Source organism: Cataglyphis hispanica, chromosome 24 (genome assembly GCF_021464435.1).
Source record: "Cataglyphis hispanica isolate Lineage 1 chromosome 24, ULB_Chis1_1.0, whole genome shotgun sequence".
NCBI classification, from domain to species: Eukaryota; Metazoa; Arthropoda; class Insecta; order Hymenoptera; family Formicidae; genus Cataglyphis; species Cataglyphis hispanica.
This window is the reverse complement of record NC_065977.1, coordinates 5,910-29,719: the sequence shown is the minus strand read 5'-3', so window position 1 is coordinate 29,719 and position 23,810 is coordinate 5,910. Positions and strand designations below refer to the sequence as shown.

At 46.0% G+C, this 23,810-nt stretch overlaps 3 protein-coding genes and 1 long non-coding RNA gene across 4 annotated transcripts; 3 read left to right on the top strand and 1 right to left on the bottom strand.

Moving 5' to 3' along the window:
- Positions 1-1,219: 1,219 nt before the first annotated feature.
- LOC126858109 (actin-5, muscle-specific) lies at positions 1,220-4,210 on the top strand. Its single transcript, XM_050608158.1, has 2 exons — positions 1,220-1,379; positions 2,315-4,210. The coding sequence occupies exon 2, from the start codon at positions 2,336-2,338 to the stop codon at positions 3,464-3,466; it is 1,131 nt and encodes a 376-aa protein (XP_050464115.1). The 5' UTR covers positions 1,220-1,379; positions 2,315-2,335; the 3' UTR covers positions 3,467-4,210.
- LOC126858112 (uncharacterized) lies at positions 3,899-8,939 on the bottom strand. The gene is made up of 3 exons (XR_007688610.1): positions 7,871-8,939; positions 6,776-6,962; positions 3,899-4,386 (listed from the first exon to the last, which is right to left on the bottom strand). It is a non-coding gene; the product is annotated as an uncharacterized LOC126858112 (long non-coding RNA).
- Positions 6,023-10,689, top strand: LOC126858110 (actin-5, muscle-specific). Its single transcript, XM_050608159.1, has 2 exons — positions 6,023-6,184; positions 9,287-10,689. Exon 2 carries the CDS (start codon positions 9,313-9,315, stop codon positions 10,441-10,443), a length of 1,131 nt encoding a protein of 376 aa, XP_050464116.1. The 5' UTR covers positions 6,023-6,184; positions 9,287-9,312; the 3' UTR covers positions 10,444-10,689.
- Positions 10,690-10,830: 141 nt separating this feature from the next.
- LOC126858111 (actin, muscle) lies at positions 10,831-16,035 on the top strand. Its single transcript, XM_050608160.1, has 3 exons — positions 10,831-13,260; positions 13,837-13,987; positions 14,398-16,035. Exons 2-3 carry the CDS (start codon positions 13,862-13,864, stop codon positions 15,400-15,402), a joined length of 1,131 nt encoding a protein of 376 aa, XP_050464117.1. The 5' UTR covers positions 10,831-13,260; positions 13,837-13,861; the 3' UTR covers positions 15,403-16,035.
- The last annotated feature ends 7,775 nt before the right edge of the window (positions 16,036-23,810 follow it).

Sequence of the window (23,810 nt, the reverse complement as noted above, 5' to 3'; positions counted from 1 at the left end):
TTACATAACAGAAATTTCTTTCAACATTTTCATGTAAAAAAAGGAATGCAATTAACAAAATTCAAAAATCATATTAAAAATATAAAACTATTCTTTTCACGGTAGTTTTATCATATACAATTTTTCCGTCTATTGAGTAGATTAGAGTGAGGATTAAATCTCAAGTCGTCGGGATTTATTCTTAGCGCTTTATTCTTTCTCTCTCTCTCTCTCTCTCTCTCTCTCTCTCTCTCTTGTTTTATGTACTTTTTTTCCTCGCCGAAAGAGGAATGAATTATTACGTACGACAAGCATATAACGCTTCATTATGTGTACATATGCATGTACGAATGAATTAAATGCCAATTGGCAATTTGTCTAAATACCTTAGAGCACAGTCACAGTCATGTAAGTGATGCAAAGTTGCAATGTTTAAACGCTTCATTAGATCAGACGAAAAAAATGCGGCTTTTCTTGATGGAAATAAAGCCTTTCTTAGTTTAGGATTTATTCCTCTCTTCTATATTTTTCAATGTAATATAGATTCTTCAAGTATCATAGTACTTCGTACATCAAAGGAATACAGCGTCTCGCGTTAATAGCCTGATTTGGTCATGAGAGAGTATTTTCAGGAGCGCCGCGAAGCATCGGGGATTTCCGGCGTATGCCAAAAGCAACTCGGCAATTCGGAGAACGACCACGAGAAGCCGAAGTCAAAGAAGAAGAAAACGATGATCTATAAGAAATGAAACGATGAAAATATACACTGTATTCATTATAGGCACACAATATATATTTTAAATCCTTTATAACACCAGAATATATCTGTTTTTAAACACGAGAATTCTCTGCTATTTGTCATATTCTTTCAAAAAAAAAAAATCAAATTATATAAACTTGCAAATTGCACATTTGATCATCCAATTAAAGACCCTTATCGAATCGCGAGAAAGATTATCGTTCGACAAGAGTCATGGTAGTCGAAGAACAGATAATTGCAACGAGCGATTGGCAATGGTCCGCGTTAATGTCTAGATTAGGAGATGTCGACCGTTCCGCAGAGATTTCCAAGAGAGCGCGAACAAGAAGATGAAGAAAAGACGAGGGAAGAAAAGGAGGAGAACGATGATGACGAGAACTGACGCGTCGCGACGCGCATCGCGAACCGCGTCGCCGCCGTTCTCGTCCAAAAGCTTCCTAGTCGTGTGTATATGTATCCACCACCCACTTCATGCCTAGATGCGAAGCGTGGGCAGCGTCGCTGGCCAGCCCTGGAGGCGTCCCGCGTGCCCATCTTCGGTAGCGTCGCGCATCGCACCGCGGACGTTATATCTGGCGTCGCGACGCCCTCGGGCCTCAGCCGCACCTCAGCCGCCCGTCAATTCACAACCCACCCCACGGTTAGTAGCAAAAATCAGCGTTTTCGTTCTTCGTGCTTATGCTTGTGGTCACTTGGAAGTTTGCGCGCGAATTATAGAAACCACAAAAGTGCCGGTGAAGAGATCGATTCGAGGATCTCGAGAGAAAGGAAAAGTCTGTGAAACACATTTGTGTATAAAGAACAGAGGATTTTGATCAAAAGGACAAGTTTAATTGCGGCATTGCGTTTACGTCAGATCGAGTAGTTCGATAAAAAAGAGATTGGATTGATTTTGAAGTGTCGACTGAAGCAATGTTGTGTTATTATTCAGTAAATTAACGAAGAAGGAAAAAAATTTTACATATTATTAAAAAAATCTTTAAGAAAGAAAAATTTTTACATATTATTAAAAAAATTATATATATTATTAAAAAAATAATTTATAATAATCAATTACGTAAATGTTGAATAATTAGTACATTTAATTAAATATCTTAATTTGATACTTTGAACACCTTTATTCAATGATGAACTTGAAGAATAACGATGTTTCAATCGATTTTTTATTTATATCTCGTAGTTAGAATAATTCAGAATTTTTGAAAAAGTATAAGAAATATCCGTTTAATGCGTTTTTACTCGAAAAGAAGACATTGTCATTCTATTGAAATTCTTATTATTTCTTTTAAAATGCTTCTATAATATTCCTGAAAATTAAAATACAATTAGTTTAAATAATCAATATCGGGTTATACTTTTAAGAAATCAGTATGTAATTGCAATTTGGGCTTATTTGGGTTATATTAAACAAAGATATATTATATAATTATGTAAAGCTATAAATAAATATCGAGTTAAAAAAAATCAATAAAACGCATTATAAGTTTAAAATAAAAAAAACAGTCTACAAATCAACATATCCATTAATTTCTGTTAGATACAACGAGCTAAACCGAAATAATATTTTTTTTACAGAGAAACTAAAGCAGCAGCAAAATGTGTGACGACGAAGTAGCCGCTCTTGTGGTAGACAATGGCTCCGGCATGTGCAAAGCCGGTTTTGCCGGAGACGATGCACCGCGCGCTGTCTTCCCCTCGATCGTTGGTCGACCTCGTCATCAGGGTGTCATGGTCGGTATGGGTCAAAAGGATAGCTACGTAGGCGACGAGGCTCAGAGCAAACGAGGTATCCTGACTTTGAAATATCCGATCGAGCACGGTATCATCACTAATTGGGATGACATGGAGAAGATCTGGCATCATACCTTCTACAACGAATTGCGTGTCGCTCCCGAGGAACACCCAGTCCTCCTTACCGAAGCACCACTGAACCCGAAAGCTAACCGCGAAAAGATGACACAGATTATGTTCGAAACCTTTAACAGCCCAGCTATGTACGTCGCTATTCAGGCCGTCCTCTCTCTGTATGCTTCCGGTCGTACTACCGGTATTGTTTTGGACTCCGGCGACGGTGTTTCTCATACCGTGCCCATCTACGAAGGTTACGCTCTTCCCCATGCCATCCTCCGTTTGGACTTGGCCGGACGCGATCTTACCGATTACCTCATGAAAATCCTCACCGAGAGAGGTTACAGCTTCACTACTACGGCCGAGCGAGAAATTGTCCGCGACATCAAGGAAAAACTTTGCTATGTCGCCCTGGACTTTGAACAGGAAATGGCCACTGCTGCCGCCAGCACTTCTCTCGAAAAGAGCTACGAATTGCCTGATGGTCAAGTCATCACCATCGGTAACGAGAGGTTCCGTACACCCGAGGCTCTATTCCAGCCTTCCTTCCTGGGTATGGAATCTTGCGGTATCCATGAGACTGTCTACAACTCCATCATGAAGTGTGACGTCGACATCCGTAAGGATCTTTATGCCAACAACGTTCTTTCTGGTGGTACCACCATGTATCCTGGTATCGCTGATCGTATGCAAAAGGAAATCACCGCTCTCGCGCCTTCTACCATCAAAATTAAGATCATCGCTCCACCCGAGAGGAAATACTCCGTATGGATCGGCGGTTCTATCTTGGCCTCTTTGTCCACCTTCCAGCAGATGTGGATCTCCAAGCAAGAGTACGATGAGTCCGGCCCTGGTATTGTCCACCGCAAATGTTTCTAAGCGCGTCGTTACACGATCATTGACATAACGATGCAATCTTTGTCGAAAGAATATCGTCCTACTTCAGGAAGAACGCGTAACTAGCAGGACATTCTGCCCCAAGCAATCAAGCTGCTACAAGAAATATCATCATCGACTTTCAATCATTATGGGATCTCATCAAATTGTCATCATCACGCCTCGCTCATTGTTATGCAAATAATAACGGCCTGGCTGATTATCTTTATCGCCTCAGTCTTTCGTAAAACTGCGCGCGACATCATTACTCACTTGGCATTATCATCATGGCCGAGGTAACGGTCGATGATATTGACTCTCGTCACAGGATTTTGCTCGTTGTAGCCTGGACGTAGTCAAGCATCGGAAAGCCTTGAAGGGATACGTAGAGGAGAGACCAGGTGCATCTTTCTATCGCGAAAGGAACATTCTGGACAGAAGTGTAAGGGCATGTAAGGATATCAAGGATCTTGATGACAACGTTGTGCTTGGCAACGAATTTCGAGACTACTTCGGGAAGGTCGCGCTGTATTCACTGTCGCGCGAGCGTCCTTCATCATCGTCCAAGAAATCTATCTCTCAATACGTATTACATATAATTGTCCAGTCTGCTAACTAAAGCAATTAAGCTCTACTGATGTGTACTTCTATACTTTAACTTATTTTGTAAATATTATACTATATTATTATAAATATTGTTATATACGATGTCAAAGTCAAGTCAAATATACATTATGTCACACCACACTCGTTATTATTATATAATCTTTTACATTACCTCACGTATCTTGCATATTTGATTTATGGCATACTTTTGGCATAGCACTTCCTCCTCACAAACAATTTCTCAGGCCATTCATTTTGTCAAATTTCTTTCCACATGTATGTCGTTGTATAATTACATAAATTTTAAATAACTGCACCTGAAAATGTTATTTTTTTACCACTTGCGAAGTTTATATTTAGAACACGAAAAATTGTTGCTTATTTTAGATCTATTGAAAGTATATATAAATATACAAAATAGTCTTTCCTTTTTTTATTTTTTTTTTATCTTTTTAATCATAATTGAAAGAAAAGCAAAAAAACTTACTTATACATTTCGTTTACTTTGTCCCAAATATTACTTAATAATGTTATTAAAGTTTAATAGTGCAATTTGGTATTTTCTTCGTTTCGCGATTATATTAGTCTTATTGTATAATTCCCGTGTCTAGCTTTATCTTTGATCATGACAAAATAAAGATTTGCAAAGTTTTAAAATAACTCTTATTGTGTAGATTATAATCGCGATGAGAATAATCTTTGCCTGATATCTTCCATTTTAAACTAATTTTCTACTATATAATTTTTTTTTACTTATTAACTTCTGCTTCCATAACAAGAATTTTTGCGTGTATCACTTCTACATTGACTCATTCATCTAAATCATCGATTAAATGTCTAATACTTATTTAAAAAATGCGAAGAAATGTATCTGTTTCCGGTTGTTACGAATTATCAGACTTTGTCATTTCTAGAAATCTGTTATAAACTTGCTTGAATGCTCATTGATATTTAGGAATGAGAATGTTTGCGATAAAAGCTCTTGCGAAGAAGATACAGTTTATTTTGGTCACATCGCGTAATCTCAAAGTATTTCTGCTACCTCCTTAATATTCGTTAGAGCATTACTTGCTATCGAGACTTTTTCGATATCCTTACGTTTTCTGTTTATTAATATATGAACACGATGTATGAGATGATTATTTTCCAAGAAAGTTCCACGTATATAATTACAATTGTAATTACTATTTTAAGCTAAATTTATAAATGAAAAAAGATAGTGATGTGAATGTGTCATAAGATTCTAATATATCAAATTCTTATACTGTATTTCTTTTATAAAGCCATGTTTTCAGAAAAATGATATAAAACGGTTTATATATATATATATATATATATATATATATATATATATATATATATTGCATATATTGCATGATATTGAAGAAAATTCTGGGATATTTTTGTAAAATGATCTATTCAGAATAGCCATATGAAAATATTTTTTCATGTAAGTATATGATTCAAATAAGCGAATATTACTTAAATGCAAGATTATAGACATAATAGAAATAATAAGATAATTTTTGCTAATAATTTGGTGATTATTGATATCGAGTCAAAATTGATATTGATCCGAAAATAAAGTTTTCTCAATGTATTCTCTCGATAAATCTATATATATATTCCTTGATGTAATATATTAACTTAATAATTATATTAAAAAAATTATCTTGTTACATAAATGCGATCTTTCATGAAAATAAAGGAAAAAACTTTAATGTAAATATAATTTTATTATATTATATAATGTTATTATTACCGTAAGTCAATTTTATCGATAATTAATTTTTGTCCAAATGATTTCCAGAGAGAGGCAGAAGAAATTAACCAACTAGGTTTAATTTTTGTTGGAATGACCGGAATTCCAAAGCACAACGCAGAAACGCGCCACGGAGTATTTCCAAAGCGATAAAGCGTATACGTCGAACCGCTTAGGGGCTGCGGCCGCCTAAGTTCGGCGAGCGTCGCGACGCCCAGCGAGGCGATGCCTTTTTCGTGCCTGTCGAGCAAGCACCATCCCACGAAAATGCGGGGGCGTCCAGACGAGAGCATATAATCGACGTCGCGACGCCACCAAGGCACAGACGCCGCTCCACCTCTGTCCCGTGCACGGTACGTAAATTTTAAGTAAATTTTCGCACGAATTTCTGCTATATCGCCGGGATATTAACATATTTTCCTTCTCTGAGGAACACAATCGCTTTCTGTCTGCTCAATCGAAGACATGTTATCGACACATTCGCGTATTATAGTGATTAACAAACAAAAGTGATAAGTTGCTGTACCATAAAAGGATTATTCGTGATAACCAGCAATTTTCAAAGTAACAGCTTTATTATTATTCTCATTTATATTTAATCAAGGTTCAAGAATTAAATTTGCAGTATAAGCATTTAATATTATTAAAAAATCATCTCTACAATTAAAAACATTTAAATTTAATAATATTTAAAACAAAGAATCTTGCTTGCAATGTTTTCAATTATTTTCAGAATCTAAATTATTGTTAGAGGTATTTAATTGAATTTACAGATCATATTTACAGTTCATATTTTTTATATTTGTTATTTATTTCTCCTTATTTCTTTTAATTTTGATCGATAGACTGATTTAGAAATGTTTAATAGTTTTCTTTTTTTTTTTTTTTTTTTGAAATATCACAATCGAGATATCATAGATTTTATCTAGCTATTTCTTATTTACCTAAGAAAAAGTCTTCAGTTTGCTGCCGACTCCTCAAAAGAAATTCAAGTTTGCAGCATATCTGTACCCATTGAGATCGAATCTTGGCATATTGTCAAATCACTCGTATAATTATTGTGTCGTACATCCATCATCCTAATAACGTGCAGTGAGCGAGATCTGTCCCGATCCAAATAGATTTTCATTTCTAAATGTGTAAAACATTTAACATTTATCAGTTTTAACATATATTTTACTCGTTAAATAATATTTGAAAATGTCAGAAATAACAAAGTTAAAAATATTCATTGATCAACTTTCTAACTTAATTATATTAACATCTCCCTTCAAGCAGTTAAATAGTAGTTGAAGAATAATTGCTGTTGAGAAAATATTTTTCAAGACAAATTGTTTAATTAATGCAATAAATTTGATACATTATTTCTTTGCAAAATTTTATAAATATGAAAAAATTAGATATAAAATTAAATTTGATATAGCATGTGTATGTGTAATTATCGGCTTGTTTTCTTAGATCTAAGTAATGATAATACAATAAGTAAATACAAGTTTTCGACCATTAGTATACATATGCTAGAAAGTATTCCACACACAAGTATAGTCCTATTTTAGTTTTAATTAGATTTTTTTTACTTAGGTTTTCCTCAGCCAATATTGGTTGCCTATTGTGATGACCCATTGGCTGTGAAAACTCTAACAATAAAAATCGAAAATAATTAAAATAAAAAATAATTTACGAAGACAAAATAAATAGTATACTAAAGAAGTCTATTGTGAGTACTTACTAGCACATGCAGGTACCAAAAGATATTTATTTATTATATTAAAATTAAATTTATCTAAAAATATGATTAAAAAAAATATTATTTTATATATACATGTTTTATGATGTAAACTTGTACAAATCACTATCACACATATTACGATAGAAATAATTATATAATATTCATATGCACACAATATTAAAAAAAAATTGTAAGTACAATTAAAATTTTACAAAATATAAAGATTATGTTATAACATTTAAAAAATCTTAGAAACATTTTAATGTCCACAAATTAAACTATTTTTTATTAATTAATTTTTTTTACTTACTTGTGCTGAAAAATGTTTAACGAGCCAATTATAGTTGGCGATATTTACGATATTGTTCGTAGCTGCTTCCATGCCCATTAAAGGATTCATCCTCTGTAAATCCCACTCTTGTGCTTTTTTCTCGGTTGGTTTCTAAAATTACTCATTCTTCTAAAGATCAGTTTCCTCAATGTCGGTGAACTTTAAACATAGTTTACAGTCATCTCTTTCTAGAATTATAACTAGCGAGATACGAGGAACGAATGAAAAACAGCATTAATATTAAACCAACATTACCGCCATCCCTTTGTCATCGTGTTCATAATCATAGAGTCGAGGTTTTCGGCTGTGCAATCACGTTAGTTCCTTTTCCGCGGGGGCAGGCATAATTTTGGCACGCTTGCCGCTGCCTTGCAGAGGGGCGTTATGTTTTATCTGTCGTCGTCGGCTGTGGCGGCGGCAGCGGCGGTGTCGACCACCATAATCGTCGCTTGAACTTATTAGGGAGCGTCCATCGGCCGTACGGCTAAAGTTAGCGACGCGTCGAACAAAAATAGCGTCGCGACGCTGGGGCCGCTTTGCCTATCGCTTTATAGGCAACTAGGTCAATTCTGGCTTCACGCATCGTGCAACAATTTTATCGAAAAATTCTCTAAATTCGCCACTTACATAACTCATAATTTGCCACAACTGATAACAAATTATATTTTTTAAATAACCAATTATTCCTCTCTCAAAGTGAAATTTGTTTCGAAACAATTTAGAATTTGCATTCGTAAAGTATTATGCAACGTTTATGCCGGGGGAAATTCCTGCAACCTGCAATTTTTATTATTATTAATTAGAAAATAACTTTTTTATAATTTTATCATTATTTTTGTTTTTTAAAAATTATCTTTAAAATAAAATATAAAAGTATTGCGCAGAAAGAGAGAAAGAAAGACTTAAATAAATCGTATTAATCAGAAAATTATTCATCCAGTTGATATTTTTTTAATTATACACAATTCTTGATGTAATAATGAAGAACAATAATATCAATATTTGTTTCTTGCGTAGACTATATAATTTTCAATTTAATTTTGTTTTCTATTGATCTTTATATATAATACAATAATATGATACTTATAAAAAAGATTTGATTTGGAATTAATCTTGTAAATATGATTAAGATATAAAACTTACTGTTTTATATTTTTATCATATTTACAAGATTAATTCCAAATCAAATCTTTTTTATATAAAAAAGTGCTAGTGTAATGCATAACGTGAATCTTTTCTGAAAAAATCGAAAATAATCTATGGTGTTAACATGTCAATAATAAAATAAAAATGAGATTACAGATAGGTATCATTCAATCAAAAACGATTATCATCTAAAACATCAATGCAATAATAATCGCAAATTAAGAAACATCAATATCATTTCTGTTACAGAAAGTTGAAATCGAAAAAAAACCATAATGTGTGATGACGAAGTAGCTGCCCTGGTCGTAGACAATGGCTCCGGTATGTGCAAAGCCGGTTTTGCCGGAGATGATGCTCCTCGCGCCGTCTTCCCATCGATTGTTGGTCGACCCCGTCATCAGGGTGTCATGGTCGGTATGGGTCAAAAAGATAGCTATGTAGGCGACGAGGCTCAGAGCAAACGAGGTATCTTGACTCTGAAATATCCGATCGAGCACGGTATCATCACTAATTGGGATGACATGGAGAAGATTTGGCATCACACCTTCTACAACGAATTGCGTGTCGCTCCCGAGGAACACCCAGTCCTCCTTACCGAAGCACCACTGAACCCGAAAGCTAACCGCGAGAAGATGACGCAGATTATGTTCGAAACCTTCAACAGCCCAGCTATGTACGTCGCTATTCAGGCCGTCCTCTCCCTGTACGCTTCCGGTCGTACCACCGGTATCGTTTTGGACTCCGGTGACGGTGTCTCTCACACCGTACCCATCTACGAAGGTTACGCTCTTCCCCATGCCATCCTCCGTTTGGACTTGGCTGGACGCGATCTTACCGACTACCTCATGAAAATCCTTACCGAAAGAGGCTACAGCTTCACCACCACGGCCGAGCGGGAAATTGTTCGCGATATCAAAGAGAAGCTCTGCTATGTCGCCCTGGACTTTGAACAGGAAATGGCCACCGCTGCCGCCAGCACTTCTCTCGAAAAGAGCTACGAATTGCCTGATGGTCAAGTCATCACCATCGGTAACGAGAGATTCCGTACTCCCGAGGCTCTCTTCCAACCTTCCTTCTTGGGTATGGAATCTTGCGGTATTCACGAGACCGTCTACAACTCCATCATGAAGTGCGACGTCGATATCCGTAAGGATCTCTATGCCAACAACGTTCTCTCCGGTGGTACCACTATGTATCCTGGTATCGCTGATCGTATGCAAAAGGAAATCACCGCTCTCGCGCCATCTACCATCAAAATTAAGATCATCGCTCCACCCGAGAGAAAATACTCCGTATGGATCGGTGGTTCCATCCTGGCCTCGCTGTCTACTTTTCAACAGATGTGGATCTCCAAGCAAGAGTACGACGAATCTGGCCCTGGCATCGTTCACCGCAAGTGCTTCTAAACAATTACGCTCGATGCTATTCATTATTATTATTGTTATTATTGCTACACCTTTCCCTAAGATGTATCGTTCACTGCCGCATCGCTTTGTTTAGTTGGATCTGTTAGTCGAATACTACTATCATTACTATTGATCCATGGCAGCAAATCTTTTATCAACGATCGTCATACGAGCATATACGTCATCTTTTGTATATAAATTTACGTCTATGGAATAAATCAATCTTACATTCTTACAGCCGTTTAATTCGTAATTTTTCATTCTTTGATACCTTTATATTTGCACGAAAATTAATTAGCGGTATTTAATTAAATATTTGATATTTTTCGCGGGATAAGTTTTATTTTCTATTGTTTAAAATATTACAAAAAATAGCCGGTTATGCATCGGTCTGTGAATTAATTAAATTAACCATTTAATCCGATAGAAATTAGTTTAGTAATTCTATGGCTTTTACGAATAGATAATGTTTAGATATATTTTACATATTTATTATATTTGATACATTTATTATTACTTTTTTGTCATTCTAAAATTAATTGATAAAACTCACACATATAAACTATAATATATGTGTGGAAATATGCGAGGATTACATAAATAAAATGTATTTAAGATTTTTATTTAGAATTCTATTTAGTTTTGAAGAAAGACGTTAAAAACTATAAAAATTACAGTGTTTCTAAAGTTATTACAGAGTATCGGATAAAATTATACAAGCTCATGTAAAAACGTGATAAGATGTTAGACATTGCAAAATTGATATAGAATAAATTAGAACATACACGAAAAATGCATTCAATATTGCATTTATCGAGATTATTACGAATTTTGTTACCTTTTATTGATACTGAGCAATGTAGGCATGTGATTCAAGTATATGTTTATCCAAACTCGTCCCGCAAATTTGTAATTCTGCAACAAGACGTATATGCGTATAAATATATATGCATTTACTTAAATTCACAAATATACAATTACAACAATATTACATAAAACATGTAAAACCGATATTACGTAAAATATGGAAGAAAATGTCTTGAGTATCTGGCAGTTTTCCAAACCAAACATTTTGCAGTATTTTACATATTTTGTCGGCAGAAGTGGTTTAATGGTATAATAAAATTGTATTGTATGGTCAAAAATGCAATTGGGAAAAGGTAGTTGCATCACATTAAATAAGTCAATAGTATCAGATATTCGTATATAATCGGTTATTTTTGTAATTGATGTAATAACTGCCAACTAATTTACTCTTTAATCGCATCAATTATAAATTCCTGTTTTTCCCATGGATTAACAACAAACATGAAATTAAGTTTACAAATAAATGTGAAAACATTTTTAATTAAACATTTAGACATTTTAAATTTTACCAATTGATACGATGATTATAGTTTCTCTAGCTAATCAAATTTTTTAGAGTATTACTCTTGCTTTTTATCGGGAAAAAGAAATGAAAACGTTTACCTTCAGTATTCTTTTCGGCAAACATATCCAGCTATTGCTCCGCACTCTCACTGAAGCTACCCTTGCGATTATCCGTGACCGAACATAGCGATGAGCGACAATTGCTAGCGTCGACAAAGGATGCGCCCTTTCGGGGTTGAAACTCGGCAATGTGAATCGGCACAGCATCGACTTCGCCGGCAGTGCAAAAAGATGGAGGGGATCTTTGTAATGGCCCGAGTGAACAAGTCGCCCCGTGCGCCTCTGTCAATTATAGCAAATTGAGAGCTGCAATTAGCGAATAAGGCTTTGGATATGCATTTGCGATTCTTTCTCTTGCCATGAATCAATATGATTAAATGTCATATCGTGTCTGATCCGGATATCTTATAAGCGCAATCCGTTAAGAATACGACTTGATGAACTGAATCATCTAATGAATATGTTTTCATATTAGCAGAAAATAATTATTTAAAAATAAGAAAGTATTTATTTTTCAGATACGCTATTTCGATGTTCTTTTTTTTTTCAAAAGAGAAGAACTTGTATCGTCATCATGATGTTAGAAGGTTGCAAAATAAGACACCGTTTCAAGGTGCTTTTACCATAAAGAATTAACCCTAAAGATTTTTTTTATTTTTTTTTGTTTTGAAGACTTGATTCTTTTATGAGTTTAAAAATTAGTTAAAAATTATCCTCCAAAATTTGTTTTTAAAAAGTAAATATTTTTAAGTTTCAATTTTTTAAGAAATTTAATCCTTCCAGATTTAATCTTCAGAGTTAGTTTTTGTAAAATTCATTTCTTGAAATCTGCGTCTCCCTCGTATCTTGTATAGATTTTTGTTGAATTCCATATTCACTTCAAACTCTGCCACAATTTCTTCAAGATTTTATCTTTTGAACCTTGATTCTTCCAAATTTTATTTCCTTTAGAATCTCATCCCTTCGTCGAGGCCTGTGACAGCAGCCGACAGCCCTGGCTCGTGACGAGTCCTTATTTGGACCCAGGGGCTATCGGCCACTACCGAGCTGTCGTCGTAGTTGCCGCGCGTCGACGTCTCGACGCCTTCCACTCTCTCTCTCTCTCTCCCTCTACTGTCGCTCCTCTGTTTAGGGCGAACTAAGGACTAGGCCGACTCTAACGGGCAACGCGGGCTCCCGGCCCAACGTTAATGCGGACAGCAGATTTCCATGTAAGGGGCGGACCGCTATTTTCAGCCGTCGACCGATATGGATAAAGGGAACTCACGGAGCCGGCACTGCGCCACTCGCTACTCTCGCCGGTCTCTTACACGACGTACAAAACGCGATCCTGAACGATCGTTCGCCAATCTCTCTTTTTGGCTCTACAAAACACATTAGCAAACGGTAATAAATCGCCGTGCTTAGTTTCAGCTGCAAATTACAGCAATCCCTTCGGTTTGCACGCACCATTTTCGAGAAACTTTTTCGATCGGTTTTCGCGATCGCGAAAATTCTTGATGCTCGATATCACAGAATCGGCAGTGATTAAAAAAAAATATTATTATATTCAAGCGAATATATTCGAAATTATTAGAAAATCTTATTGTCGTATAACATTTTTTTTTCGATAATCTCCGAGGATAAATGGTGCGAAGCGTATCAGAAGAGGTTTGCATAATATAATAAAGCGTGAAGTGATATCTGGTGAATGTGCACAAGTGAACGTAATATAATATAATTTTGAAATTTATTTTAGTAACCAATTAAATCTTTTCATTAAAATAAATTCTGTAAATATCTTTTATATCTCTTAAAAACGTGAAGGCGCTTAGCTTTTTTTTTTATTATAAATTGAATCGAATACAATCTAATTGAAGATTAATCAAATGAATTTATTGATCAAGAATAACTCGATCGTACAGGGTATTTTCATAATTGATGATATAATAACTTAAATTATCTTTCGATGTGTGTTCTCAGAAAGTAATACTAACAGCTAATCAAGATGTGTGACGATGATGTTGCGGCATTAGTTGTGGATAATGGATCCGGTATGTGCAAGGCGGGTTTCGCAGGGGACGATGCACCACGTGCCGTGTTCCCTAGCATTGTCGGCCGCCCCCGTCATCAGGTTGATCAAAGAAATATTTATAAACTTACTTGGTCTGCATAATAGATCTATCAACATACGACAAACATTATTATTAACTAAGTTTGTTAAATTTTTTTTTTTTAATTAATGCAATATATGTATATATAACATTTTAAAATAAAGAGAAATCATTTCAAGAGTGATTCATAGCTTTTGTATCAAAGATATCACAGCTTTGCCTCGGGCTTTTAATTAAGTCAAAGTATTATATATTTTTAGTCAAAAACTTATAAAAATTAAATATAATCGTTTCCGGAACTATTAAAGCTTTTCCAATCTCACTTTATATAGTCAAAAATACTATTAAATTTATCGAAGAAGGTAACTCTTGATTAACATATCTTCTGATTTAAATGCGCTTACCTAACGTCAGATATTTCGTTCCTCAGGGCGTGATGGTCGGTATGGGTCAAAAAGACAGCTACGTTGGCGACGAGGCGCAAAGTAAGAGAGGTATATTGACATTAAAATATCCAATAGAACATGGTATCATCACCAATTGGGATGACATGGAGAAGATTTGGCATCACACGTTCTATAACGAATTACGTGTAGCTCCCGAGGAACATCCGGTTCTTCTTACGGAAGCACCTCTAAATCCGAAAGCTAATCGTGAGAAGATGACGCAGATTATGTTCGAAACCTTCAACAGCCCAGCCATGTACGTTGCCATCCAGGCCGTCCTTTCTTTGTACGCTTCCGGTCGTACCACTGGTATCGTCCTGGACTCCGGCGACGGTGTTTCTCACACCGTACCCATCTACGAAGGTTACGCTCTTCCCCACGCCATCCTCCGTTTGGACTTGGCCGGACGCGATCTTACCGACTACCTCATGAAGATACTTACCGAAAGAGGCTACAGCTTCACCACCACAGCCGAGCGAGAAATTGTCCGCGACATCAAGGAGAAGCTCTGTTATGTCGCCCTGGACTTTGAACAGGAAATGGCTACCGCTGCCGCTAGCACTTCTCTCGAAAAGAGCTACGAGTTGCCTGATGGTCAGGTCATTACTATCGGTAACGAGAGGTTTCGCTGTCCCGAAGCGCTATTCCAGCCTTCCTTCCTGGGTATGGAATCTTGCGGTATTCACGAGACCGTTTACAATTCCATCATGAAATGCGACGTTGATATTCGCAAAGATTTATACGCTAATACCGTTCTCTCCGGTGGCACCACCATGTATCCTGGTATCGCTGATCGTATGCAAAAAGAAATCACCGCTCTCGCACCTTCAACTATCAAGATCAAAATCATCGCTCCACCCGAAAGAAAATACTCCGTATGGATCGGCGGTTCCATCTTAGCCTCCTTGTCCACCTTCCAACAGATGTGGATTTCCAAGCAAGAATACGACGAGTCCGGCCCTGGTATCGTTCACCGCAAATGCTTCTAAAAAATAAACCGTCAAGAATTAATGAAACGTATACATTCAAGCACCATCATCGTGACTCTTTTCTTTCCTTTATTTATTTCCTTTTCTATACACACGGTATGCCCTTATTATGCAATATTTATGACAGGATACAAAGATATGAGAAAAGGAAAGAAAAAGAGAGATAAAAAAAGAGGAAAAGAAAAGATAGAGATGAGATACGAGATGAGATCGCAGAAAAAAAAAACAATTACTCAAGTGTCTCTGTGCTACACTTTTACTGTATTTTGTAGTTTATACAACACGACTATTTGTTTATATATAAATATTAATTAATTTATCGATAATCTTTTCGACAATCTAAACGAAATGAGTTTTTCTTCGCCCATACGCGTAAACGCATACATATGTATCTATATATTAACACACAAAACATGTTTGCTCGCTGATTGTGCAAGTTTGGTATTTGCGATACTCGTAATACGATTATCGACTACAACAACGAGGGATGTAATCGACTACAAAAACGAGGGATCAGACACATCCGGCCACGTCGAGATGTCGGCTTACAAATAGCTGTCTGGCAAATCACGTTCTTATTGTACCTTACAATTAATTGACAATATAATAATAAAATCGTATGTTACGTAATAATTCCACGTTAACGTACGATCTTTCGTCAACGTTTTTTTTTTTTTTCGCAATGACAACTGTAGAATACGAGTCAGCAGCACTGATTTTAAGGGAGAAATATATCACTCTCACGCAATCATTGGAATATATAATTTAATCTTTTATGTATAGTGATTTTGATATATAATAATAATAATAATAATAATGTGTCATCTTAAATCTCTCGGAATAAAAAAAAAAGTATATAAATACTAAATATCAAATACGCACATATTAATAATGTTTATATATTCGAGATATTAAAGAAAAGATCAGAATCAATGTGTAAATTGGAGGCTTGCAAAATTAAAATTAAAAAAAAGTCAATAATTTGTATCGGAGAAGCTTTTCTAAGCTAAAAATTTATGAGGAAATTTATTTAAATTTAATCTATTCTTTTTTTTATCCTTTATTCAATTTTTTTTTTCTCTTAAAAGAGATGCGTCAATATCTTAAGTACGAAGAGTGCAAGAGAAAAAAGTTAAAACGAATAGATCGCAATATGATGCATGGTGGAAGGAACGTGGTAAGAAGGAGAGACAAATGTAACGTTTTATATCGTTTTCAGATCGCTTTAGATTATATACGAGTACGAGTTATGTATATTTTGAGCGACTAGCGATAGCTTCGTTATATTTGGCGCATGCCATGTGTCGACCACGTGCTGGGTGGGATGCACGTAACTCAATAGGAGTGGCGAAATAATATATATGCACCTACATGGATCAAGAAATAGCAAAAATAGAGCCCATGCTAGAATCCCGGTCATGGCGTCTTTCTATTAGCAGTTCTTACCTATAAAATTCCTCCTTTCTCAAGCAGTACTAAAATTAAAGTAGCAAGAATGGGTATAATACGTAGGTACAATGTAAGGGAACACAGATACATTGTTCTTCGGATATTGCGTTCGATTAATGACAGCGTCATACAACGTAATTTTTTTTTTTTTATAGAGATGTACAAATATATATAATTATAAAGAATCTTATTCGATTAATTTGAATTATTTGAGGAAATCGGAGAGTTTGTATATAGAAGTTAATATATAATATGGAAGAAATGAATCATCCTCGAATATGGTAAAGTTATGTTATTTTTATGTTATTAAATCTAGGGATGTTACTGAAAATTTGAGAATGTCATTAAATTAATGGTATTACTAAACATAGAAATATAAATAAATTTAGGGATGTTATTAAAACTATGAATATTATTAAGTTTAAGGATGTTACAAAATCTAGAGATATTACAAAGTTTAGGGATGTTACTAAAACTAGTAATGTTACTAATCATAAAGATATTACTAAAACTGAGAATGTTAATGATAATAATTCTAGAGATATTACTAAAAGAAGGATGTATAAAATTAAAAGTTGTTACTAATTTTTAAAAATATTACTAAACATAGGGATGTTATTAATTAAAGGATGTAATTAAATCTAGAATAGTAACTAAAGTTAGAGATTATATTTAGATTATTATTTAATTTTAAAAATTTTATTCTATTTAATTTTAATTTAATTTAGAAATACTATTTATTTATTAATTTAGAAAATAGATTAAATGTAGCGATGTTACTGAATATAGGGATGATACTAAACAAAACGATAATACCAAAAATAGAATGTTATTAAATTTAGGATTGGTTGTAACCGGACAAGCCGGGCAAAGAATCATGCAAATCTGCGCAGTCTCACAATTTTAAATCCTATGGAACAGTCGGAAGTTTTTTTTTTTTTTTGTCAGGTCAGGTCAGGTCAGGTCAGGTCAGGTCAGGTCAGGTCAGGTCAGGTCAGGTCAGGTCAGGTCAGGTCAGGTCAGGTCAGGTCAGGTCAGGTCAGGTCAGGTCAGGTCAGGTCAGGCTCAGGTCAGGTCAGGTCAGGTCAGGTCAGGTCAGGTCAGGTCAGGTCAGGTCAGGTCAGGTCAGGTCAGGTCAGGTCAGGTCAGGTCAGGTCAGGTCAGGTCAGGTCAGGTCAGGTCAGGTCAGGTCAGGTCAGGCTCAGGCTCAGGTCAGGTCAGGCCAGGTCAGGTCAGGCTCAGGTCAGGTCAGGTCAGGTCAGGTCAGGCCAGGTCAGGCCAGGTCAGGCCAGGCCAGGCTCAGGCCAGGTCAGGCTCAGGCCAGGCCAGGCCAGGCTCAGGCCAGGCCAGGCCAGGCCAGGCCAGGCCAGGCTCAGGCCAGGCCAGGCCAGGCCAGGCCAGGCCAGGCCAGGCCAGGCCAGGCCAGGCCAGGCCAGGCCAGGCTCAGGCCAGGCCAGGCCAGGCCAGGCCAGGCCAGGCCAGGCCAGGCCAGGCCAGGCCAGGCCAGGCCAGGCCAGGCCAGGCCAGGCCAGGCCAGGCCAGGCCAGGCCAGGCCAGGCCAGGCCAGGCCAGGCCAGGCCAGGCCAGGCCAGGCCAGGCCAGGCCAGGCCAGGCCAGGCCAGGCCAGGCCAGGCCAGGCCAGGCCAGGCCAGGCCAGGCCAGGCCAGGCCAGGCCAGGCCAGGCCAGGCCAGGCCAGGCCAGGCCAGGCCAGGCCAGGCCAGGCCAGGCCAGGCCAGGCCAGGCCAGGCCAGGCCAGGCCAGGCCAGGCCAGGCCAGGCCAGGCCAGGCCAGGCCAGGCCAGGCCAGGCCAGGCCAGGCCAGGCCAGGCCAGGCCAGGCCAGGCCAGGCCAGGCCAGGCCAGGCCAGGCCAGGCCAGGCCAGGCCAGGCCAGGCCAGGCCAGGCCAGGCCAGGCCAGGCCAGGCCAGGCCAGGCCAGGCCAGGCCAGGCCAGGCCAGGCCAGGCCAGGCCAGGCCAGGCCAGGCCAGGCCAGGCCAGGCCAGGCCAGGCCAGGCCAGGCCAGGCCAGGCCAGGCCAGGCCAGGCCAGGCCAGGCCAGGCCAGGCCAGGCCAGGCCAGGCCAGGCCAGGCCAGGCCAGGCCAGGCCAGGCCAGGCCAGGCCAGGCCAGGCCAGGCCAGGCCAGGCCAGGCCAGGCCAGGCCAGGCCAGGCCAGGCCAGGCCAGGCCAGGCCAGGCCAGGCCAGGCCAGGCCAGGCCAGGCCAGGCCAGGCCAGGCCAGGCCAGGCCAGGCCAGGCCAGGCCAGGCCAGGCCAGGCCAGGCTCAGGCCAGGCCAGGCCAGGCCAGGCCAGGCCAGGCCAGGCCAGGCCAGGCCAGGCCAGGCCAGGCCAGGCCAGGCCAGGCCAGGCCAGGCCAGGCCAGGCCAGGCCAGGCCAGGCCAGGCCAGGCCAGGCCAGGCCAGGCCAGGCCAGGCCAGGCCAGGCCAGGCCAGGCCAGGCCAGGCCAGGCCAGGCCAGGCCAGGCCAGGCCAGGCCAGGCCAGGCCAGGCCAGGCCAGGCCAGGCCAGGCCAGGCCAGGCCAGGCCAGGCCAGGCCAGGCCAGGCCAGGCCAGGCCAGGCCAGGCCAGGCCAGGCCAGGCCAGGCCAGGCCAGGCCAGGCCAGGCCAGGCCAGGCCAGGCCAGGCCAGGCCAGGCCAGGCCAGGCCAGGCCAGGCCAGGCCAGGCCAGGCCAGGCCAGGCCAGGCCAGGCCAGGCCAGGCCAGGCCAGGCCAGGCCAGGCCAGGCCAGGCCAGGCCAGGCCAGGCCAGGCCAGGCCAGGCCAGGCCAGGCCAGGCCAGGCCAGGCCAGGCCAGGCCAGGCCAGGCCAGGCCAGGCCAGGCCAGGCCAGGCCAGGCCAGGCCAGGCCAGGCCAGGCCAGGCCAGGCCAGGCCAGGCCAGGCCAGGCCAGGCCAGGCCAGGCCAGGCCAGGCCAGGCCAGGCCAGGCCAGGCCAGGCCAGGCCAGGCCAGGCCAGGCCAGGCCAGGCCAGGCCAGGCCAGGCCAGGCCAGGCCAGGCCAGGCCAGGCCAGGCCAGGCCAGGCCAGGCCAGGCCAGGCCAGGCCAGGCCAGGCCAGGCCAGGCCAGGCCAGGCCAGGCCAGGCCAGGCCAGGCCAGGCCAGGCCAGGCCAGGCCAGGCCAGGCCAGGCCAGGCCAGGCCAGGCCAGGCCAGGCCAGGCCAGGCCAGGCCAGGCCAGGCCAGGCCAGGCCAGGCCAGGCCAGGCCAGGCCAGGCCAGGCCAGGCCAGGCCAGGCCAGGCCAGGCCAGGCCAGGCCAGGCCAGGCCAGGCCAGGCCAGGCCAGGCCAGGCCAGGCCAGGCCAGGCTCAGGCCAGGCCAGGCCAGGCCAGGCCAGGCCAGGCCAGGCCAGGCCAGGCCAGGCCAGGCCAGGCCAGGCCAGGCCAGGCCAGGCCAGGCCAGGCCAGGCCAGGCCAGGCCAGGCCAGGCCAGGCCAGGCCAGGCCAGGCCAGGCCAGGCCAGGCCAGGCCAGGCCAGGCCAGGCCAGGCCAGGCCAGGCCAGGCCAGGCCAGGCCAGGCCAGGCCAGGCCAGGCCAGGCCAGGCCAGGCCAGGCCAGGCCAGGCCAGGCCAGGCCAGGCCAGGCCAGGCCAGGCCAGGCCAGGCCAGGCCAGGCCAGGCCAGGCCAGGCCAGGCCAGGCCAGGCCAGGCCAGGCCAGGCCAGGCCAGGCCAGGCCAGGCCAGGCCAGGCCAGGCCAGGCCAGGCCAGGCCAGGCCAGGCCAGGCCAGGCCAGGCCAGGCCAGGCCAGGCCAGGCCAGGCCAGGCCAGGCCAGGCCAGGCCAGGCCAGGCCAGGCCAGGCCAGGCCAGGCCAGGCCAGGCCAGGCCAGGCCAGGCCAGGCCAGGCCAGGCCAGGCCAGGCCAGGCCAGGCCAGGCCAGGCCAGGCCAGGCCAGGCCAGGCCAGGCCAGGCCAGGCCAGGCCAGGCCAGGCCAGGCCAGGCCAGGCCAGGCCAGGCCAGGCCAGGCCAGGCCAGGCCAGGCCAGGCCAGGCCAGGCCAGGCCAGGCCAGGCCAGGCCAGGCCAGGCCAGGCCAGGCCAGGCCAGGCCAGGCCAGGCCAGGCCAGGCCAGGCCAGGCCAGGCCAGGCCAGGCCAGGCCAGGCCAGGCCAGGCCAGGCCAGGCCAGGCCAGGCCAGGCCAGGCCAGGCCAGGCCAGGCCAGGCCAGGCCAGGCCAGGCCAGGCCAGGCCAGGCCAGGCCAGGCCAGGCCAGGCCAGGCCAGGCCAGGCCAGGCCAGGCCAGGCCAGGCCAGGCCAGGCCAGGCCAGGCCAGGCCAGGCCAGGCCAGGCCAGGCCAGGCCAGGCCAGGCCAGGCCAGGCCAGGCCAGGCCAGGCCAGGCCAGGCCAGGCCAGGCCAGGCCAGGCCAGGCCAGGCCAGGCCAGGCCAGGCCAGGCCAGGCCAGGCCAGGCCAGGCCAGGCCAGGCCAGGCCAGGCCAGGCCAGGCCAGGCCAGGCCAGGCCAGGCCAGGCCAGGCCAGGCCAGGCCAGGCCAGGCCAGGCCAGGCCAGGCCAGGCCAGGCCAGGCCAGGCCAGGCCAGGCCAGGCCAGGCCAGGCCAGGCCAGGCCAGGCCAGGCCAGGCCAGGCCAGGCCAGGCCAGGCCAGGCCAGGCCAGGCCAGGCCAGGCCAGGCCAGGCCAGGCCAGGCCAGGCCAGGCCAGGCCAGGCCAGGCCAGGCCAGGCCAGGCCAGGCCAGGCTCAGGCCAGGCCAGGCCAGGCCAGGCCAGGCCAGGCCAGGCCAGGCCAGGCCAGGCCAGGCCAGGCCAGGCCAGGCCAGGCCAGGCCAGGCCAGGCCAGGCCAGGCCAGGCCAGGCCAGGCCAGGCCAGGCCAGGCCAGGCCAGGCCAGGCCAGGCCAGGCCAGGCCAGGCCAGGCCAGGCCAGGCCAGGCCAGGCCAGGCCAGGCCAGGCCAGGCCAGGCCAGGCCAGGCCAGGCCAGGCCAGGCCAGGCCAGGCCAGGCCAGGCCAGGCCAGGCCAGGCCAGGCCAGGCCAGGCCAGGCCAGGCCAGGCCAGGCCAGGCCAGGCCAGGCCAGGCCAGGCCAGGCCAGGCCAGGCCAGGCCAGGCCAGGCCAGGCCAGGCCAGGCCAGGCCAGGCCAGGCCAGGCCAGGCCAGGCCAGGCCAGGCCAGGCCAGGCCAGGCCAGGCCAGGCCAGGCTCAGGCCAGGCCAGGCCAGGCCAGGCCAGGCCAGGCCAGGCCAGGCCAGGCCAGGCCAGGCCAGGCCAGGCCAGGCCAGGCCAGGCCAGGCCAGGCCAGGCCAGGCCAGGCCAGGCCAGGCCAGGCCAGGCCAGGCCAGGCCAGGCCAGGCCAGGCCAGGCCAGGCCAGGCCAGGCCAGGCCAGGCCAGGCCAGGCCAGGCCAGGCCAGGCCAGGCCAGGCCAGGCCAGGCCAGGCCAGGCCAGGCCAGGCCAGGCCAGGCCAGGCCAGGCCAGGCCAGGCCAGGCCAGGCCAGGCCAGGCCAGGCCAGGCCAGGCCAGGCCAGGCCAGGCCAGGCCAGGCCAGGCCAGGCCAGGCCAGGCCAGGCCAGGCCAGGCCAGGCCAGGCCAGGCCAGGCCAGGCCAGGCCAGGCCAGGCCAGGCCAGGCCAGGCCAGGCCAGGCCAGGCCAGGCCAGGCCAGGCCAGGCCAGGCCAGGCCAGGCCAGGCTCAGGCCAGGCCAGGCCAGGCCAGGCCAGGCCAGGCCAGGCCAGGCCAGGCCAGGCCAGGCCAGGCCAGGCCAGGCCAGGCCAGGCCAGGCCAGGCCAGGCCAGGCCAGGCCAGGCCAGGCCAGGCCAGGCCAGGCCAGGCCAGGCCAGGCCAGGCCAGGCCAGGCCAGGCCAGGCCAGGCCAGGCCAGGCCAGGCCAGGCCAGGCCAGGCCAGGCCAGGCCAGGCCAGGCCAGGCCAGGCCAGGCCAGGCCAGGCCAGGCCAGGCCAGGCCAGGCCAGGCCAGGCCAGGCCAGGCCAGGCCAGGCCAGGCCAGGCCAGGCCAGGCCAGGCCAGGCCAGGCCAGGCCAGGCCAGGCCAGGCCAGGCCAGGCCAGGCCAGGCCAGGCCAGGCCAGGCCAGGCCAGGCCAGGCCAGGCCAGGCCAGGCCAGGCCAGGCCAGGCCAGGCCAGGCCAGGCCAGGCCAGGCCAGGCCAGGCCAGGCCAGGCCAGGCCAGGCCAGGCCAGGCCAGGCTCAGGCCAGGCCAGGCCAGGCCAGGCCAGGCCAGGCCAGGCCAGGCCAGGCCAGGCCAGGCCAGGCCAGGCCAGGCCAGGCCAGGCCAGGCCAGGCCAGGCCAGGCCAGGCCAGGCCAGGCCAGGCCAGGCCAGGCCAGGCCAGGCCAGGCCAGGCCAGGCCAGGCCAGGCCAGGCCAGGCCAGGCCAGGCCAGGCCAGGCCAGGCCAGGCCAGGCCAGGCCAGGCCAGGCCAGGCCAGGCCAGGCCAGGCCAGGCCAGGCCAGGCCAGGCCAGGCCAGGCCAGGCCAGGCCAGGCCAGGCCAGGCCAGGCCAGGCCAGGCCAGGCCAGGCCAGGCCAGGCCAGGCCAGGCCAGGCCAGGCCAGGCCAGGCCAGGCCAGGCCAGGCTCAGGCCAGGCCAGGCCAGGCCAGGCCAGGCCAGGCCAGGCCAGGCCAGGCCAGGCCAGGCCAGGCCAGGCCAGGCCAGGCCAGGCCAGGCCAGGCCAGGCCAGGCCAGGCCAGGCCAGGCCAGGCCAGGCCAGGCCAGGCCAGGCCAGGCCAGGCCAGGCCAGGCCAGGCCAGGCCAGGCCAGGCCAGGCCAGGCCAGGCCAGGCTCAGGCCAGGCCAGGCCAGGCCAGGCCAGGCCAGGCCAGGCCAGGCCAGGCCAGGCCAGGCCAGGCCAGGCCAGGCCAGGCCAGGCCAGGCCAGGCCAGGCCAGGCCAGGCCAGGCCAGGCCAGGCCAGGCCAGGCCAGGCCAGGCCAGGCCAGGCCAGGCCAGGCCAGGCCAGGCCAGGCCAGGCCAGGCCAGGCCAGGCCAGGCCAGGCCAGGCCA

Excerpts from the sequence above, each read along its gene's own strand:
- LOC126858110 (XM_050608159.1), top strand. The coding sequence starts at position 9,313 with ATGTGTGATGACGAAGTAGCTGCCCTGGTCGTAGACAATGGCTCCGGT.
- LOC126858111 (XM_050608160.1), top strand. The coding sequence starts at position 13,862 with ATGTGTGACGATGATGTTGCGGCATTAGTTGTGGATAATGGATCCGGT. Across the intron at positions 13,988-14,397 it reads TCGGCCGCCCCCGTCATCAG|GGCGTGATGGTCGGTATGGG; the intron begins GTTGATCAAAGA and ends TTCGTTCCTCAG.
- LOC126858109 (XM_050608158.1), top strand. The coding sequence starts at position 2,336 with ATGTGTGACGACGAAGTAGCCGCTCTTGTGGTAGACAATGGCTCCGGC.